This window comes from Alosa sapidissima, chromosome 7 (genome assembly GCF_018492685.1).
Source record: "Alosa sapidissima isolate fAloSap1 chromosome 7, fAloSap1.pri, whole genome shotgun sequence".
Classification (NCBI taxonomy): domain Eukaryota; kingdom Metazoa; phylum Chordata; class Actinopteri; order Clupeiformes; family Clupeidae; genus Alosa; species Alosa sapidissima.
In genome coordinates this window covers 27465132-27484098 of record NC_055963.1, presented here as the reverse complement: position 1 = coordinate 27484098, position 18967 = coordinate 27465132, and the positions used below count along the sequence as shown (strand labels likewise).

General features: G+C 50.2%; 1 protein-coding gene across 1 annotated transcript in view; it reads right to left on the bottom strand.

Annotated features, from left to right (window-relative positions):
* The window catches only part of agrn (agrin), a 228496-nt gene that overhangs the window by 60535 nt on the left and 148994 nt on the right, over nt 1-18967 (bottom strand). Inside the window, 3 exon segments of the mRNA XM_042099348.1 lie at nt 1907-2110; nt 2552-2749; nt 8012-8233. Coding sequence (XP_041955282.1) covers nt 1907-2110; nt 2552-2749; nt 8012-8233 — 624 coding nt within the window.

Genomic DNA, 18967 nt, shown 5'->3' with positions numbered 1-18967 from the left:
CAGGCATTAGGGCGAACGTAAAGAGGGCGCTTGTAGACGCAAGCCAGCAATATTTCTGATGATTTATTGGCGTGAAGTTTCGTGCACAATGACAGAAGTGCAACATTCTCGAAAACCAATAAGCCGAGTGGACTGCCATTACATCAGTGACATGACTGCAGGCTTCAACGTAGCTGTGTCTGTGTTTACGATTAGAAATGTCAAACAAATTTCGCCTACGTAGAACTCGATTGCACAGTTTGCGTAGCCTACCGCTTTGTTCTTCTCCATAGTTCGATATACCAAAAATCCGAAGTACTTCCACATCGAACTCCTCAAGTTATTAGGGCCTATCACTCGTCTCTCTACATGTCGCACAGGTTGATCACATTGTCCTCCATTTTTTGGCAAAACACGAGCAGCACAGCAGCTGATTGAAACAGCTGTTCCCAGTGCGTAAAATTGGTGGGAATTTTCTTTTTAGCTTTCGCAATGCTTACTGCACTTCGAAATTCTTTTATATTCTTATATTCTTGTTTGTGAATTTTGTTACATCTATCTTTTTTATTTGTTTATTTCGTTTTAAAATTAATAGTGTAAATATTTGGTTAAAATCGATTCCCTATTTTAGTTTTCGAAACTTGTGTTGTTTGGTCCAATCGATTGTGCAATCGATTTTTCGAACGTAACGTGACAGCCCTAATTCGTGTGTGCATGTGCATGTCTGTGTGCATGTCCCTGTACTGTATGTGTATGTGTATGTGTATGTGCATATACCGGTATGTCCATACAGTATGTGTGTGTGTGTGTGTGTGTGTGTGTGTGTGTGTGTGTGTAATCAGTGTACATCTGCACTTCAATGTCTGTGCCACCCCCCTAGCCAGACAGCGATATATGGGTGAAACAAAGGGGGGCAAGGCGCCAGCAACACTCTGACGCTCCGCATGGTCGAGGTCAGCTCGCTCAACACCACAAGGTTAAATCGACCACAAGGAGAGTGGTGTTAAAAGCCTCAGGAGCTGAGCGGAGGATGAAAAGCCGCAGAAAGTTCTGGAAAAGAGACCGCGGGAGGGGAGCAACCTCTCTCCAACCCCTCGACTTCTGAGATCAATTTGACTCGTATTTCCATCTATGGCATTAGGCTCTCACTCATGCTCGTCTTCCACTCACAATACTGCTCGCTTTCATTCTGTTCCCACTCTTCTTTCTTTCTTTCTTTCTTTCTTTCTTTCTTTGTCTCCTTTTTCCAACTCTCTGTGTCTGTGTCACAGCTCTATACTTTGTTTCGGCTCATTTTCCTGCACTTTGTCTTTCATCTCCAACTCCCCCCACCCCTCCCCTCTCTCTCTCTCTCCCTTTATCTCTCTCTCTCTCAGTAGGCAGGTGCAATCTGCTGCGCCTTCACACCTCCTCAGCCTCGGAGATGAGCTCATCTCTGACTAACTGGGGGCCCCAGGGATTCACCCGTGTGTGTGTGTGTGTGTGTGTGTGTGTGTGTGTGTGTGTGTGTGTGTGTGTGCTGCCGTCAAAGGCAAGAGGGGGGTTCTGAGCATCTTCATCCAGCCTGCATACTCCTGCGCGTGCATGAACACACCATGCACCCCACCTCTCGCTCACCACATCTCTCTCACCAACTCTCTCTCTCTCTCTCTCCTTATTTCCATCTTTCCTTCTGCCTATCTCTCCATCTCTCCATCCTCTTCATTCCAGTGCTGCTCTATGATTAACAGATATGATATTTACCTGCTGTAGTTGTGTGCCAGGGGCCCATTTATCTGGTATAAACTAAATCGCTGAGGTGTGGAGAAGAGGCTGGGGGTGGGTGGGTGGGGTTCTTCTGGTGGCTAGCTTGCTGGCAGGAGGGCAGTAAACAGATATTTTTCTTTTTCTAGACAAAAAAAGGATGCCCACACACACACACACACACCTGGTTCGTCGCAGGTGCCTGGCTTCAGCACGTCGACCTTCTTCTTGAGCTTGCAGGAGGCGACGCGCAATTCGCAGTCGTTGTCGTAGGTGTTGCGGTCGCTGCCACAGATGGGCTTGTAGGGCTGGTTCTGGCACTCGGGACACTCACACTGGTTCTGCACGCAGCGGGCTCCCCAGCCACACACCACGCTGCCGCATGTCTCTGGTATTAGTAAAACACACACACACACACACACACACAACACACACACACACACACACACACATACACACACACACACAGTCAGAGGTATACAGGGTCGATACAAAAGGCTGGCAGAGATCAATGCCCCCTAGAGGCAAGTGAAGCCATTCCAGACAATCTAGTACATACAGTATATCTGTAGTTCTACACTGTATTTACTGCAAAGCTACAATACTGTATTTGCAGCAGTGGTGTGTGAGCAGTTGTGATGTTTGCAAAGCAGATTCTCTGTTTGCATTTGGGTATATTCTCAGTTCAAAAAAGTATGACAAATATAATGTCTGGTATGGAAATCTAACATGAAATTTACATTATACTTTCTATTTTGTAAGGTTTGCAGGTGTGTGTGTGTGTGGTGTGTGTGTGTGTGTGTGTGTGTGTGTGTGTGTGTGTACTCACTGCATTCTCCCTGGGCAACCACCTTCAGGTCCAGCTGCTCGGTGCAGGCCCTGACGTTGAGTTCACACTCGTTCTCGTAGGTGGTGCCGTCGCTGCCGCACACCGGCTGCTGCGTGTCCACACACTCCGTGGGGCACACGCACTTCCCCGTCTGCGCGTCGCAGATCGCCCCGAACGAGCAGTTGGCACACTGCTCATCTGAAACGGAGAGAGGGAGAGAGGGAGAGAGAGACAGGAGTGAATAAAAAAGGGGCAGAGTGAGAGAAAGAGAGAGAGCGATTGAATGGGTCTGGTGCCGCGTCATGTCTCCCTACAGGCCAGGACCAGGCGTCGCCAACCAGCATCTGCGCCAACATCCGCCATCAATGGCACCCGCAATACCGTCTGCACCTGCCAATCATCTCCCGCCTCAGTTCCGCACTCTGCCACACTATCAGGAGACTCCGCTGATCCGCTGAGCCTATCACATGGTGCAGCGCCGAACTGTGAAAACAAGCGCGTGTGGCTTCGCAATGGCCACCTTCCACTCCGCTCCTCATCCGCTCTCCCGAGCGGTCGTCATCGGCCATCTGCTCCGATGTTAGTCCTCTGTCATCGCATGGAAGCGCAGGAGCAGACCACAATTGAGATCAATGGCTTTGGGAGCGGGGACGCGACCCCAGTGCTGTTTAGAGGCTGGCTAGATTGGCTGGCTCTCGTCTTGGGCCCTCTCTCTCTCTCATCCTGTGCGATGGCGGTATGGCGGTAAAACAACCTCCATTGGACACAGCAGCCTTTCCCATTCGATTCAATCAGCGGCACCGTTTAAGACTATCTGGCCCCTGAGGAGCGGGCTTCAGTTTGAGTTTGACTATGATTCATGGAGGACAATTAATCACCGTCTGAAAATGCGATTCCGACCCTGGTGGGAGGGTGAGTTTTCCTCCACCTCTCTCTCTCTCTCTCTCTCTTTTTTCTTATCCCCGATGACAATTACACTGGAAGATTGCATTAGAGCAAACCGTTATCGCTTTCAATTAGAAGGCGGCCAGTAACAGCTGCTGATTTAGTGCTAATGGTGGCGCTGGCTGCGTATAAATCTGCCCCTTGCTACGCCGTTAACAACCTGTTTATTACACCTTAATAAAGTAGCCTGTCTGCTTACGCCCCCAATCTACAAAACTTCTCCAAAGGGGGATAGTTTTGGTTTGGATAGGGCCCATGTAGGGCCTGTGTTTTGAAGTGAAATGCCCCTGGAGCTGCGACTGGTGTTGGGAGGACTGTTGCACCCCCGGGGCAGGCGGATGCTGGTGACAGCCGAGGAGCGCTGGCTGGTGGGCTGGGTGTCAGGAGGGTGGGGGTGGGGTGGGGGTTGGGGGGTGGAGGGAGAGAAGATGGCAGGCCGACTGCAGATTGCGTCTGTCTTTATCAGGGCCCTGCACGGACGATAACAGCACTGCTTTATCTCTTCCACCTGCTCTTCTGCCATCTTTCCCAATTCCCTCTTCCTCTCCCTCTCTTACTCGCTCTCTCATTCTCTCTCTTGCCCTCTTTCCCTCGCTCTCTCTCTTTCTCTCCCCCCCCCCCCTCTCTCTCTCTCTCTCTCTCTCTCTCTCTCTCTTTAATACACCCACACAAAGCCACAGTGCAACAGTGCAACCTGTAAACAGCACTGCCACACACAATCCTCTCCCTGGGGCCAGGGGAAGCGAGGGGAAAGAGAGCGCGAGAGAGAGTGCAGAGTGACGAGGGAAAGAGAGATGAATATGGGGAGAGAGACATAAGTGGTTGGGGAGCAGGGGGAGGAGGAGGAGGAGAGAGAGAAAGAGAGAGAAAGAGAGGGAGACAGATAGAGGAAGCCACAGCTAAAGAAAATCATAGAAAAAGACTGAGATCCAAACTGGGGGAGGTAGAGAGAGAGAAAGAGGGGGGAGAGGGGAGAAAATGGGGAAAGAGAGATGAAGAGAGAGAGGGAGAGAGAGAGAGAGAGAGAGAGAGAGAGAGAGAGAGAGAGAGAGAGAGAGAGAGAGAAGAGAGGAGAGAGAGAGAGAGAGAGAGAGAGAGAGAGAGAGAGAGAGAGAGAGGGAGAAGGGCCTTGAGGAGCACCATCAGGCTGATGGATCGGGAGGTGAATGCGGAGCTGGGGAGCTCTGGTGGAGGTAGGAGGTTGGGAGCAACGATGCCTGACCTGGCCCTGAGCCAGCACGGGAACAGATCCTTAACATTTAACACCGCATGAGAAGTGTGTGTGTGTGTGTGTGTGTGTGTGTGTGTGTGTGTGTGTGTGGTGTGTGTGTGTGTGTGTGTCGTGTTTGTGTGTGTGTGTGTGTGTATGGTGTAAATGGATCTCTGGGGAAATAGCGCAGGCTGCTCAATTCCACTCCATCCAGCTCCCTCTCACCCACCATACTCTCTTTCTGTTCATCAACATCTCCTCCTGTGTTTGGGTATGCCCCTCCCCTTCTCTCTCTCTCTCTCTCTCTCTCTCTTTCTCTTTCCCTTTCTGTGATTTTTCTCATCAGTCCTGGGCCGTTCACCAGTTTGAATGTGACCTATATTCCTCATGTAACAAATACATATCATTTCCTCCACTTGCAGTTATTCACCCTTTTTCATCATGGAGTCTTGCCTGTTCTCTCATCTCCCGCTAATAATATATATGAATTGCCTCTCTGAGTGGGCTCTGGTTCCATTAGTTCAGGGAGCCTCTGCCAGCGAGGCAGACAAGGTCACCCGCCACTCAAACATTAAAATAAATATAGGAAAATCATAAAAAATGTCATCGGCGTTGCTATGGGACCGCACCTGAGCTATGAAGATAACGGCATTTTTTACGGGCAGCACTTTCCCCTCCTTTCCTCCCCCTTCCGCCAGCCTGCTCCGGAGCGGAAAAAGAAGCGGAAAATTACGATGGCGTGAGCACATGCACGCCTCTCCTGTCCCCTGCCACCCCCCCCCCCCCCCCCCCCGAACACACACACACACACATCCTCCAATTTTCCTCCCCCGCTGCTCGCACATAAACATGTACGATCACACTCGCCCACTCACACATACTAACACCACCCCCCACCCCCCCCATCCCCCACCCGCAGTTGTAATTTCAGCAGCGAGTGCAGAGGCCGGCGTGAATGAGACGGGGTAATTAATGTAGGGCGATAACAGTGGCCTGATGGAAGTGAGAGTGTGTGTGTGTGTGTGTGTGTGTGTGTGTGTGTGTCAGTGTGTGTGTGTTTGTGTATGTGTGTGTGCGTGTGTGTCTAAGTGTGTGTGATCCATGGGTCCTTGTACAAACAGACACAAATAAGGCAGTCCCATCTCGGGCGGCGGATTAGCCGTTGGCCCCTGGCCCTTTATTGCCCCTGTTCCGCTGACGCCGGCTTCTGTGGGGACTCATTGCCATCAATAGCGCTGCATTACTGACACCAGCGTGGCTACCTGCCTCGACCCCCTCTGCCAGCCCCGTGCTTTATTAAATACACACTGTTTATGGCTCTCCTGCAGGCTGTGCTGCACGCTCTGGCCTCCCACAGGCTGCTCCAGATTGAGTTTGTCGAGTTCAAATACCGCCCCCCCACCACCACTAACAACACCATCAGCAAACACTCACTCACTCACACACACACACACACACACACACACACACACACACACACACACACACACACACACACACCCACATCACCAACCCACACACACACTTGCACATAACCTCCTCCCAAATAGCTCTCTCTCTCTCTCTCTTTTTTGTTAAATGACATATTCCTATTCAAATGCATCTCGAATTTACAAGACGGAAATGAACAGCGGGGAAATAGAGAGTGGAGGGGGGGTGGGTGGGGGGTAAAATGAACAACAGAGAAGTGGTTATTGCCTCATGTTGTGGCTATAAATGTACCTCTCCCCAGCACATGTCAACCTCTGCTAAACAAAGAATAATGAGGTGATATGTGTGAATCCATGTAAGCCTATCCAAGTCAATACCCACATCCAACAATGTGTTGTGTGCCCGTGCAAATCAGGTGCCTGCATATAGACCAGCCTAGTTTCCTGCCCTCTACGCACTGGGAAACAGAGCACACACTGCCGACAGGCACACACACACACACACACACACACACACACACACACACACACACACACACCACAGCGTTTTATGGTGACTTCAGCTAACGCTAATCCTGTTACACACACACACACGCACACGCACACACACACACACATTTTGTCTGTTCTTTCTCTCTCCCAGCAGATGACATAGAGCAACTGCATGAGAAAAATACAAACAGTAGTGCGGGTTGAGAACACCGCTGCCTGTCGATGCCCTTGAGTGTTTCTGCCGCGGCTGCAGACGCTTGGGCGTATAATGCGAGGTGTATGCACGCAGGCGGCAAAACGCTGACAATACAGAAGGCTCCGTCTCCACTCCTTGACAGCTCACACGCTCTTGTGTTTTTCAAAGACTTCTGAGTGGAAAAGTACAGTGGCGTTGTTGACGAACACAGCAAATGGCGTCTTGCTGGGTTTTCTCAAAGCAGCAGTGTGTAGACTATGACTGCAGGGTGGGGGTGTTCTATCTGGCTTGACGATCGTGGCCTCCAGGATCACAAAAGGGGCATTTTTTTGGTTTGTGGGAGACGGTGCGTCAGAACACCATTGATTAACGTCGACGCGTGTGATAAGCCAAGTGCGCCGCAACACTCGCACTTGTGTGCGAATGCCTGTCAGTCAGTCAAACAGTGGGCATAGCCAACAGCAGAGGAGAGGTGAGTCATGGCAACAATTACTTTGGGGCGACGTGGTGATGTCCTCTTTAATTTGAGAGCAGAAAGTGCATCATCGCTTCAAAAAAAAAAATAATAATAGAAGAAAAAACAACACACACACGCAGAGATGGTGGTGGGGGATGAGGTTGTGGTGGTGGTGGTGGTGGTGGAGGTAGCAGTGGGTGTAGGATTTTAGTGCACTCTCACAGAGTGTCTTGATAAAAAGCCTGAAAGCCAGGAAAGAAGCTCTGAAAAAAGACCACAACTTAGAGGGAAAGACAGAGAGATAGAGACATACCAGTGAATTGTGTTTGTATGTGTGTGCGTGTGCATGTGCACATGTGTGAATGTGTGTGAGTGTGCGCATGTGTGTGTCAGAGAGATAGAATGAGGTAAAGGTGGAGAGAGAGAGAGCAGGCGTGTGTGTGGATGGTTGAAAGTGAGTAGGCGGTGCATGCAAATCCATACGCCATATGTCACTATGTCATGTGCATGGTTTTATGCCCCATAATAGTGAGCGTGTGTGTGTGTGTGTGTGTGTGTGTGTGTGTGTATGTGGGTGCGTGTGTGTGTATGTGTGTGTGTGTCTGTGTGTGTGTGTGTGTGTGTGGGTGCGTGTGTGTGTACAGTATGTGTGTGTGTGTCTGTGTGTGTGTGTGTGTGTGTGCGTGTGTGTGTGTGTGTGTGTGAGAGTGTGTCTGGTTGTGGAACTCACCGCAGGGTCCTTTGTGCTGGAAGCGGATGTGGCGCTGCAGGGCGCAGCCCATGGCGCGCATCTCGCAGGGGCTGCCGTAGGTGTGTCCGTCGTTGCCACACACGGGGTCGGGCACCTGCGGGCACGCCTCGGGGCACTCGCACACCGGCTTGGCGTTCTTCACCACGCACACAGAGCCAAACTCGCACGTCTTCTTCAGGCACGGGCTGGGCACGTGCAGGTCTGCCACCATGAAAGCAAAGGGGGAGAGACACAGGCACCAACATCAGTACTGACCCGAGGGAGAGGGAACTATGGGGGGAGAGAGGGGGCACAGAGGAGAGAGATGGGAAGGGTAGAAGAGAGTTAATGGAGGAGGAGAAGGAGGGGGGGAGAAGGGAGGGAAGGAGTGATGATTTTCTGGGGTTTGTCATTGGTTAAAGGGAGACACAGGCATGGCTACTGGATAGAGTTGGAAACATCGTTACGTCACTCCGCTCGCTCCCGGCTTGCTTTCTGAGGTCAGTGGCTCAGGTGTGCTGCGAGGCGGGTCTCGACCTTCCCCACTGCTAGTTTATTGGCGAGAAAGCCCAACGTTTCAGCGACAGGGACAGGGACACTGCTGTAAATAGACGCGCGGGCAGACACACACACACACACATGCACACGGACACGGACACGGACACGCACGCGCACACGCACACACACACGCACACGCACACGCACACATGCACACACACAAACACATACACACACACACACACACACACAGACACACACACACACTGCTGCTGCTGATGCTGCTTGGGCTTTGGCCTCCAGCTGAAATATCACCATTTGCATCTCACTGCGAAACTGAGCAGGCAGGCTGGCTGGAGCGTCTGGCAAGCAGACCTGCCTTATTAGGAGGAGAGGGGAGAGGACTTTTTTTAGGAGGAGAGAGATGGTAACAACTGAGAAAATGAGAGCGAGAGGGAGAGAAAAAGAGAGAGAGAGAGAAAAGAGAGAGAGTAAAGAGAGAGAGAGAGAGAGTGAGAGCAGAGAAAACAGCTTGGAAGGAGAAAAAGGGATCTCTTTGCTTAATAATTCAGAACACCAATGCTCCTGAGCCAGACTGATATGAAATATGAACATCAGAAGGGCTACTGCAACTCCCCACTCTCTCTCTTTCTCTCCTCCCCCCTCTCTCTCTCTCTTAGGCCACTGTGTTGGAACTTAATTAAGCTCTGCAGTTAGCTGTGGCCCCAAGGTCTGAAGGAGATGCCATGTGGTTGCAGGCTGCCAGGGAGCACAGGGGGGAAGTGGGTCAGCACAAAGCCAGGAGAGGCGCACCAATCCTGGGGAGCCGGCGCTTCAGAAGCTCCTCACCCTCCGCCATGATGAATTCTTCATGGCGCGGATTAGCGGTCGGCTCACTGACAAGGAAGAGTAAGCAAAAATGCTCAACGCTTCGGTAAGAAGCAGGGCCCTCTGGAGATGGTATGACCCCATCCCTCAAGTCAAACACACAAACACGCCAATACACACACACACACACACACACACACACACGCAAATGCGTATAGTATCTCCAGGATGGGGAAAGGGTATGTCTCATTAGTATGTCCTGCTTGGCAGGAATGCGAGATGTATGTTGCGTGTCTGCACTTTTTAAACAGGGATTAAAAGAGGAAAGACAGCAAACCGTTTGATCCGAAGTTTGCTGTCTGATTTAGAGGAGACACTGTATATGTGTGTGTCTGTGTTCGTTATGTGTGTGTGTGTGTGTGTGTGTGTGTGTGTGTGTGTGTGTGTGTGTGTGTCAATAAGCACATGAGGAGTTGTGAGATTTTATGCCTCTCCCAACCCCCATTATGTTTTTATCGGAACGTGACCTCCTGCCACGCACTCTCTCTTTCATACACACGAACACACACACACACACGCACACACACACACACACACACACACACGCACACACACACACACACACACACACACACACACACACACACACACACACACACACACACACCCTGTCGCGCTGTCATTACTGTAATTACGGCGGGATTAGACGGCATCACGCTGACTGCTCCGCTTAAGCGCCCAGGCATCATTACCGTCGCGGGCATGCGTTCGACACTGCCAAGCAGCGCCGGGAGCAACCGGCGAATAAATCACCCGGCGAAATCACAAACGCCGTCGCCATCCCCACCGCCGCCACTGCAGTCACCTTCCTCCATCTTCCTCTAACAGTGGCAGGCTGACAGACAACCCGCCGTGAGTGAGAATCACCTGGTGTCAGGTCCTTTGTCAGTGGCTCATCAAATGACGGGCGGGTGGTTTCGCCGGCGCTATCTGGGATTTATTCACGCTGTACTCCACCTGCTGAGAGCAAGCTTCAGCCCTCGGTACACGCTTGTACGTACAGTGCACACACACCACACACACACACACACACACACACACACACACACACACACACACTAGGATTTTACAAAGACAAGAGTACATGACAAGGAGGGAGTTATATGACCCTTACCACACCTCCAACCCTGGTTTAATGACTTCCCTCAATCCTCCAGTAAGCTGGTGTTGTCTTGGGGGCCAAGGCCCTGTGTGAGGGAGTACTGGGAGTGGGCTCACTGCATCTTAACAAGACTCTCCACCGAGAGAGAGAGAGAGAGAGCCCTGCATGCTGCTCTAAGCTCTGAGCTCTTCTCCATCAGGAGCTGCTCTTCCAGCTCCAGCGCCAAGAAACCAGCAGAACTCCCAAAGCTCCAACTCCCCCATCACCACCCAACCCTCCCTTTTAACAACTCAGAGGACACAGCAAAGGGCAGGGATTTTTTACTAAGCTTTTTTGTTGTTGTTGTTTAGATTTCTAAACCAGGGGAGTGAAAAAGAAGAAAGCAAGCCTGAGCCGAGATCAGCGACGGTCACCCCTAAACCGTCACGGCGACAGTGCTGCTGGTTCCGGCTCAGTTTAACACATCCCGAGGAGCCTGGAACGGGAGAGAGGACAGCTTCTCATTTTCTGAAATGAGAATGTCTCGGCCCAAGTGGCGGAACGCGGCTATTGATTTCCGTGTTGAAGGGAGAAAAAAGCGTGAAAAGTGCTTTAAATTGGCACATAAATATGTAAACGGTGGAACTGTGCCATCATTTTTGTCTTTTTTTTTTCCGAGCAAGGGCTTCAAAGACACTTTTTTTCACTCACTGATCTTCTCCCTGCATTTGTGTGCCTAATGTCAGGCTTAGGACTGTGTGTGTGTGTGTGTGTGTGTGTGTGTGTGTTTGTGTGTTTGTGTGTGTGCACATTTATGTGTGACTATGAATGTGTGTAAAGTGTATATTTATTGCTGTGTGTGTGTGTGTGTGTGTGTGTGTGTGTGTGTGTGTGTGTGTGTGTGTGTGTGTGTGTGTGTGTGTACAAGAGTGTATGACGAACGCTCATCTGTAGGCTTGCATGGCCTTCCGGAGGGTTCAACGCCCCATTTCCCAGAGCCCGTCTGGTTCCCCAAAACGCAACTGCAGACTCTGATAACACTCCGTCCCCCCTTCTCCTTTGTTTTCTTCTCCTCCAACCAAGGAAAAAAGATGAAAGGAACGTTCTCTCTCTCCTACACGTCCTTTTCTTTCACATCACTGCTTTCTATTTTTTTGCCCCACGTTTGGTGTCTGGAGGGAAAATTTCCTCCAGAATTATTATTAAGTCAACGAAACAAAGAAAGAAATGAAAGAAAGAAACGAAAGAAAGGAAGAAAGAATGAATAGAAGAAAGAAAGGGGAGAGAAATAAAAAAGGAAAACGAAGGAAACTTGAGGGGTTCTCAGTGAAATAATCTCAAGCGCAGACCCGATTACACAGACTTGGAAACTTCCAGAAGCGTTTCGTTCGTTTCAGTAATTGAGATGGCTTGCATATTCTTTCTGTGCAAAAAAACCCTGAATCCTTTCTCTCTCTCTCTCTCTGTCATTTTCATTTTTCGAAAGGCGGCGGCGGCGCACTTTGAAATTGTGAAGCTGCTACCCAGGAAGCATGTGCGGCACTGTTTTTCGCTCAAGGACTCCAGCTGCAGACAACTGACAGCCATATGCCACGACGGACAGGACTGGCGATGTGAACAAGGCTCTCACAGCGAGAGTGAGGAGGAGAAGTGGACGAAGAAGAAGAAGAAGAAGAAGAAGAAGAAGAAGAAGAAGAAGAAGAAAACTCTCACAGCAAGAGTGAGGAGGAGAAGGGAAAAGAAGAAGTGGAAGAAGAAGAAGAAGAAGAAGAAGAAGAAGAAGAAAGGCAATCATGACGATAATGAAGAGGAGAGGAAGAAAAAATGCATTGAATGCTTTTTCGGGGGGTTCATTTTCACAAGATAAGCAACAGTGGCTCGCTCGCTCTCGTCTTTTGTGTGAGAATGATTGAAAAAGTGGCAGATGCAAATACACAGGCGATCCTGTAGCCGCGATAATGGGAGTCTCAGTGAAAGTGTGAATAAGGGTGTGTGACTGTGTGTGTGTGTAAGTGTGTGTGTGTGTGTGTATGTGTGTGTGTGTGTGTACATAAGAGTGTGTGTTTGTGAATGAGTATGTGTGTATGCTGTGTGTGTGACTGTTGAGAGAGATTAAGTGCATTCTGGGGCAGACGTTAGAACAGACACGCCTCGTGGAGACACAAATAGCTCCCTTACGTCAGGGCTGTAGGTGGGAAAACACACACCCACCAACCCACACACACACACACACACACACACACACACACACACACACACACACACTGATGGTGTTTCTGCCACCAGTGCTTTCCCTCTGCTCTGTCCTCATGTTCTGAGAAGTGTTGCCGAATGTTGGCACTTTGTCATCGCCTCACACTCACTCCTCTCTCTCTCTCTCTCTCTCTTTTTCTTTTCCTCTCTCTTTCTCCAGCGTTCTCTCCTTCCCGCGTTCTCTGCTTTAATTAGCTCACAACACCGAAATAGAGTCCCCAAAGGGAGGATTGGAACCACCGACAGCCTGAGCGGTTGTCATAGTGGCACTCCCAAAGCCTGGAGATGCGTAACCACGGGTCCACGAACCACTTCTGACGCCTGTCTCCCATCCAGAAGGCTTTCAATTTCTTCTTCTTCTTCTTCTTCTTTTTCCTCTTCTTTCACTTCTTTCTTTCCATGATTAGCTTTGGGCTTAAAAAAAAAGCTTAGACAAGCTACTGGGGATTCAAGCGTTAACCCCCGGCTGATACCTCCGGTCTAACACATCTCGGCAGGGACTGGTGATCACCCCTCCCCCCACCCCCCCTCTCTCTCTCTTTTTCGCGAAAATGAAGTGCCGGGCACAAAATGGATCCCAGTTGTCACTGCTGTATGACATGCATGAATGTGAAAACGGGAAATGCTTCACTCATGCATATGGAGATTTAAATGTGATCGACCACCCTCTTCCTCCTCCTTCATCTGCGGATTATCTCAGTGGTGTGAAAGGGCAGTGTAAATGCTCCCGACTCTCTCTCCACCCAGACAAGACTCCAGACTCCAGACAATCCAGCTTTCGACCCATGCACAACCAGCTAATAGGGAAGGGACTTATTGCTTGCAGCAGGCAATCGGTACCACCCAAGCTACACCAGGCATGAGTACGCACACCAATAACTTATACGCGAGTGTGTCTGCTCGCTTGCTCACACACACACACACACACACACACACACACACACACACACACACACACACACACACGTATGCACAAGCACACACACACACACAGACGTATGCACAAGCACACACACACAAACACACGTATGCAGAAGTACACACACACACACACACACACACACACACACACACACACACACCGCTTTTGCTCAGGGTGAGACATTTATTAGGGTGTAGTAGGAGAGAGGGGGCGGGTGCATGGGGAAGGGGAAATATTAGCATTTCACTGGGAGGAAACCCCCAGAGGCAGTGTTTGGTTTCCGCCGAACACTTATCACCGCCGTAATGGCTGCGAGGGACTGCGACTCTCCCCGGCTGCGCTATGAATTTAAACGAGGAACTTATTTTTGTCTTTTCGGCGTGGCGGTGCCGTCACAAAAACAGACCGCGGCAAGATGAGGTGGATTACCTTGAAACCCATAAGAGGCACAAAGGGAGAAAGGCACTGCAGGGTGAAAAAAAGGAGGGAGGGAGGGAGAGAGAGGAAGAAAGGGTGTGATAGGAGAAAAAAAAATGGAATGGGGGTATTTAATAAAAACACACAGACATGACACACACACAGACACATAAACATGTGAAATACCAACATGAGCCCCCCTTTCTCATGTGGAGCACTCACACATCCATCCATATGTGTGCATACTGTAGAACTGAGAGGGAGGAGGAGGAGGAGGAAGGGGAGGGAGAGGGGGAGGCATCACAGCAGATGGACAGAGGAAAGGCACAGAGGGGAGCAGCAGCATACAGGCCACAGAGAGGAAGAGAGGCAGGGGAGAGGAGGAGGAGGAGGAGGAGGAGGAGGAGTGGGGGAGAACAAACCCAGACATAGCAGGGATGGGGGGAATGCACAGGGGAAAAAACATGTACCACATATAATGTTGAACAATGACACACACACAAAAGCGTATACATATACACACACATGAATACACACACACACACACACATAGTGGCGTGTAACCAAGTGTAGAGAGGGTATCGTCTGAGGCACCATGACCTACATTCCTCACCCCTCACACACGCATACACACACACACACACACACACACACACACACACACACACACACACACACACACACTCACACAGTTCGGTGGAGGGCTGTGCTAAATAGAACCCCACCCTGGTGTAATCTGGCTCATTAGTTACTACACGTCTCTCCCGGCTCTGAAAAGTTCAATGGGTGCTTAACTTCATATTGTATTTTTGTTGTTGTTGTTGTTTTCTTTTGTGTGCGTGTGTGCGAGTAATCACCACGGTGTCATCTCTCGCAGAGATGATAATCAAGTAAACATGCTAATGATCCGTATTAATCAGGGAGCCTTGTCACCTACGGCACATTTCTCCCTTTCTGCTTTGCCTTTCCCCCCTTTTCTGTCTTACTGTATTCAGGCTGTGTGACAAAGGCTTCTCCGTTTGATCTAACCTATATGAGTCAGATCCTGGGGGAAGTTGGGGGGGTTATTGATTTTTTTTTTTATAGATGTATTCAGGCTATGACAGTTATAGTGTGCATTAGATTGTTATGGAGAACCTGTAGGCCGAAATCACGGTCCTTTGATTATTGATAATGTACAGTGTGTGCATATCCGTCACACCAGAATACTAAGTCAGTATCTATCATTGTATATACCCCCCCCCCCCCACACACACACACACACACACACACACACACACACCCATGTGTCACCTCACACTCAAACATTCATGAGGCTTTAGCAGAGCGAGGACTTGGACGTGTCACATGGACAGCTTTTATCAAGCTCACGGTGCCTTATCCATCCAGCACCCCCCAACTCACGCCGTGTCTTATCATCATAACCCAAGCTGACAGCTACATTATAAATCCTGGGGGAGAGAAAAGGAGGTCACATGACATTAAGGGGGCCGGGGGCGGAGGCTGGCAAGGGGTATTAAGGACAAAATACTTCAGAGTTCAGAGGGGCGGACACACGAGTCGGGGGCTCATAGTGAAGAGGATATGGCCGGAGCTGTCAATCCAGAGTGGGACCACTGTCACCTGACTCACTGGACCTTTGAGAGCTTTCACTGGCCCTTCTTTATGTGAGCGTTTTGATCGATACGCTGTCGAGACGGGCACCTCTCCTGACAGCCATGCACACTGGGAGGATTTTTCCCCCTCTGTTGATGGAGCTGACACCGCATTATCTGCCTCTCGCCCAAATCTCAAATCCTGTCAGTCCCCTCCACTGGCTGGAGTCACTATCAAACAAGCGGCGGCTGGCTTAGCGGATCAGAGTGAGTGACAGGCCGCAAGTGGCCTATTCTCGTGTACACAAGCACAGTCACTTAGCGCTGCTACACAACAATGTCCTCAGATCAGATGTCAATAAGCACAGGGAGAAACACACACACACACACACACAGGCACTAACCTGAGTGCCTCACCCCTTTAGGCTTTAAGAAATAGATGTGGGAAAATTCATGCATTAAGACCCTACGCTGTTTGTCTCTTTTCTCTTTCAATCTCTCTCTCTCTACATTCTCTCTCTCTATCTCTTTTTTCTCTCTCTCTCGCTCCCTTGCTCAGTCAGTTTAGATTCTTTGTACATCAATATCGCACCACTTTCCCTTGAAACGCTCGTATGATGCAAATTTTTCAAAATATTTCGCCTGCCTCGTTGCTTGTTGACACGTGGAGTGGAGTGGAGTGGTGCGGAGTGGAATCCATCCCTCCCAGTCCTCCGGGGGCCCAGTGCGTGCTACTGCAGCGGCGCGAGATGAGACGGCCTCACCCTCCCCCGGCCGCCGAGATCAAACCTCCGCACTGGCCGGGCGGTGCGCCTCTCCTCGCCTCGTCTCGGCGGCTCTATCGATCTCTGCGTGACCAGGAGTCCATTTAAACGCTCCCCACTGGGGCAGAAATGGGCTTTGTCACGCCAATGGATCACAGCGGCTTCTAAAGAAGGGTCTGAGGCACGAAAACCCTGAATTGACTCCGGAATCTAGGTATCTATCCCTCTCTCTCTCTCTCTTTCACTCTCTCTCTCACTATTTTCCTCTCCCCATTCTTTCTCTGCGTGTATCCCTCTCTCTGACTGAAGGAGATATCATTCATAAACTAATAAATGTGCTTGGCCATGATTCTCTGCACAGACGGGTCACGGATATGTTTGTATTTCTTGTCATGGCAGGGCTAAGTGAATAGCTTGCCATTGCTCCAAATTGGTATTGAGTATAACCTCTGTTCGCTGGCAAGTCAAATAAGTACTTGCCATCCTGGTTAATAGAGCTCCAAGGTGATCATTGATTGTGCAGTACCTCTACTATGTTTCAGCAAATGCTGAACTACTTTTTGCTTTTAAGTTTACAACCATTTTATTCAAAATATTGTTTTTTACTGTTAAATACTGCTTAAATGTTTAACAATTGATTTCATGGCTATATTTTTCCCATGTCTCTTTGTAATTTACACTCCATTTTGGAAATCGGGTAGTGTTTCGGTTTCTGTCTGAAGTTGAGTGCCATGCCCGACACAGAGCTCATCTGAAGGGGAGGGATGGGGGAGAGGGTCTGTGGGGGAGTGAGGGGAAGAATGGAAAAGAGACAGAGCTCCATAATTAAACATCAAAACTTAGTGCAGGTGTTCAAAGTGTGGGAGTTTCCCCCTGACTGCAGCCCCCTCACTCACACGCATACACACACACACACACACACACACACACACACTCACACACACACACTCACACACACCCCCCTTATCCTTCCCCTCGCTGGACTAAAACAAACAGCCCTGGTGAGCCTGTGCACAGAACCTTTTGATGTTTAATTAAATCCGAGAGGTGTTTTGCTGGCTGTTTTTACAAAATATGCAAATGTAAATAAATGTATTAAATAAACATACTGTATCTTGCCACGGGCAACGTTGGGAAAGGACTGAGCCATTTACTTTGTCGGAAATAATGAAATAATGCACCAAGGGGGAAAAAATAACACGTACACACACACATAACGCTGCCATTTTGAATGATAATTTATGCCTCGTCGACACAAGATGCACGAACAATGCTAATGAGTCGGCCCTCCGAAGCCATACCGGCTGGTCGCCGTGGCACCCTGCGTCGCAATTACCTCACCGGCCTGAATCACCGGCTGACATCACGAGCTGCCTGGGCAGAGATTCCTGCCCGGCTCTGCTAACTATAGCAACTGGATCTAGCGCTGGACCGCTCCCTGCGGCGGAGGCCGACTCAAAGTCTTAGAGCGGCTAAATCCCCCCTGGCTCGTTCGAAGATGGCTTGCTTCTGCCTGATGGCTACTCGCCGTGGCTACTGTGCCAGCGTGTGTGCCCCTGTGTGTGTGTGTGTGTGTGTGTGTGTGTGAGTGTGTGTGTGTGTGTGTGAGCGTGCGTGGGTGGGTGTGAGATGGCCAGGCCCCGGCTCAGCAGGCCTGGCGCTAGATTCAACTTCCTGTGGGCACGAGGCGAGGTGACATCAGCGACAGGATGGCGAGTGTGGGGGGAGTGTATAACTGTGTGTGTGTGTGTGTGTGTGTGTGTGTGTGTGTGTGTGTGTCTGTGTGTGTGTGTGTGTGTGTGTGTGTGTGTGTGTGTGTGTGTATGTGTGTGTACAGCCACATGCACATGCAACAGACTCATGGGGAGGGGAGGGGAGGCTTAGCTCTCCAACCTCACTGACGCTTTCTTTCCCCCTCAACAGGGCTGCAGAGAGATGAGCAAGTCAATGTACAGCACACAAAGACATGGACATTAGACAGAGAGGGAGAGCCAGACAGAGAGAGAGAGGAGGAAGAGAGGAGAGAAGAGGGGAGAGTGGGGGTAGAGACACAGAGACAGGACAGAACAGGAGGATGGACAGAGAGACAGAGCGAGAGAGGGAGGGAGGGAGGGAGGGAGGACAGACAGAGAACGCAGACACCCAACTGGCCCTTAATCATCCATCTGGGAGGGACTCCAAGAGAGAAGGGGTTTGTGGGGTGGGGGGGTCAGTCACAGGACTGGCCCCTACACTGCTCAGAGTCCCTCCCCCCCAAGAAAGGGTCAAAGGGTTGAACTCTCCCCAGCTGGCAACGAGTGGCGTGTCCAGCAGACGGCCCTGTGCAGACGCCACATGGACAAAGACAGACAGACTGACGCACTGTAACAGAAAAGAAATAGGGTTTTTAAAAAGGAAGGAGAGAGAGAGGGAGAAGGGAAGGAGGGAGAGAGCGAGAGACAGAAGAGGCACAGAGACAAGAGAGAATATAGCAAGACAAACTTGGGTACGGGAGAAACCGTTGACGAGGAAGACTGGCACCAGGCGTGGAGGACTGGG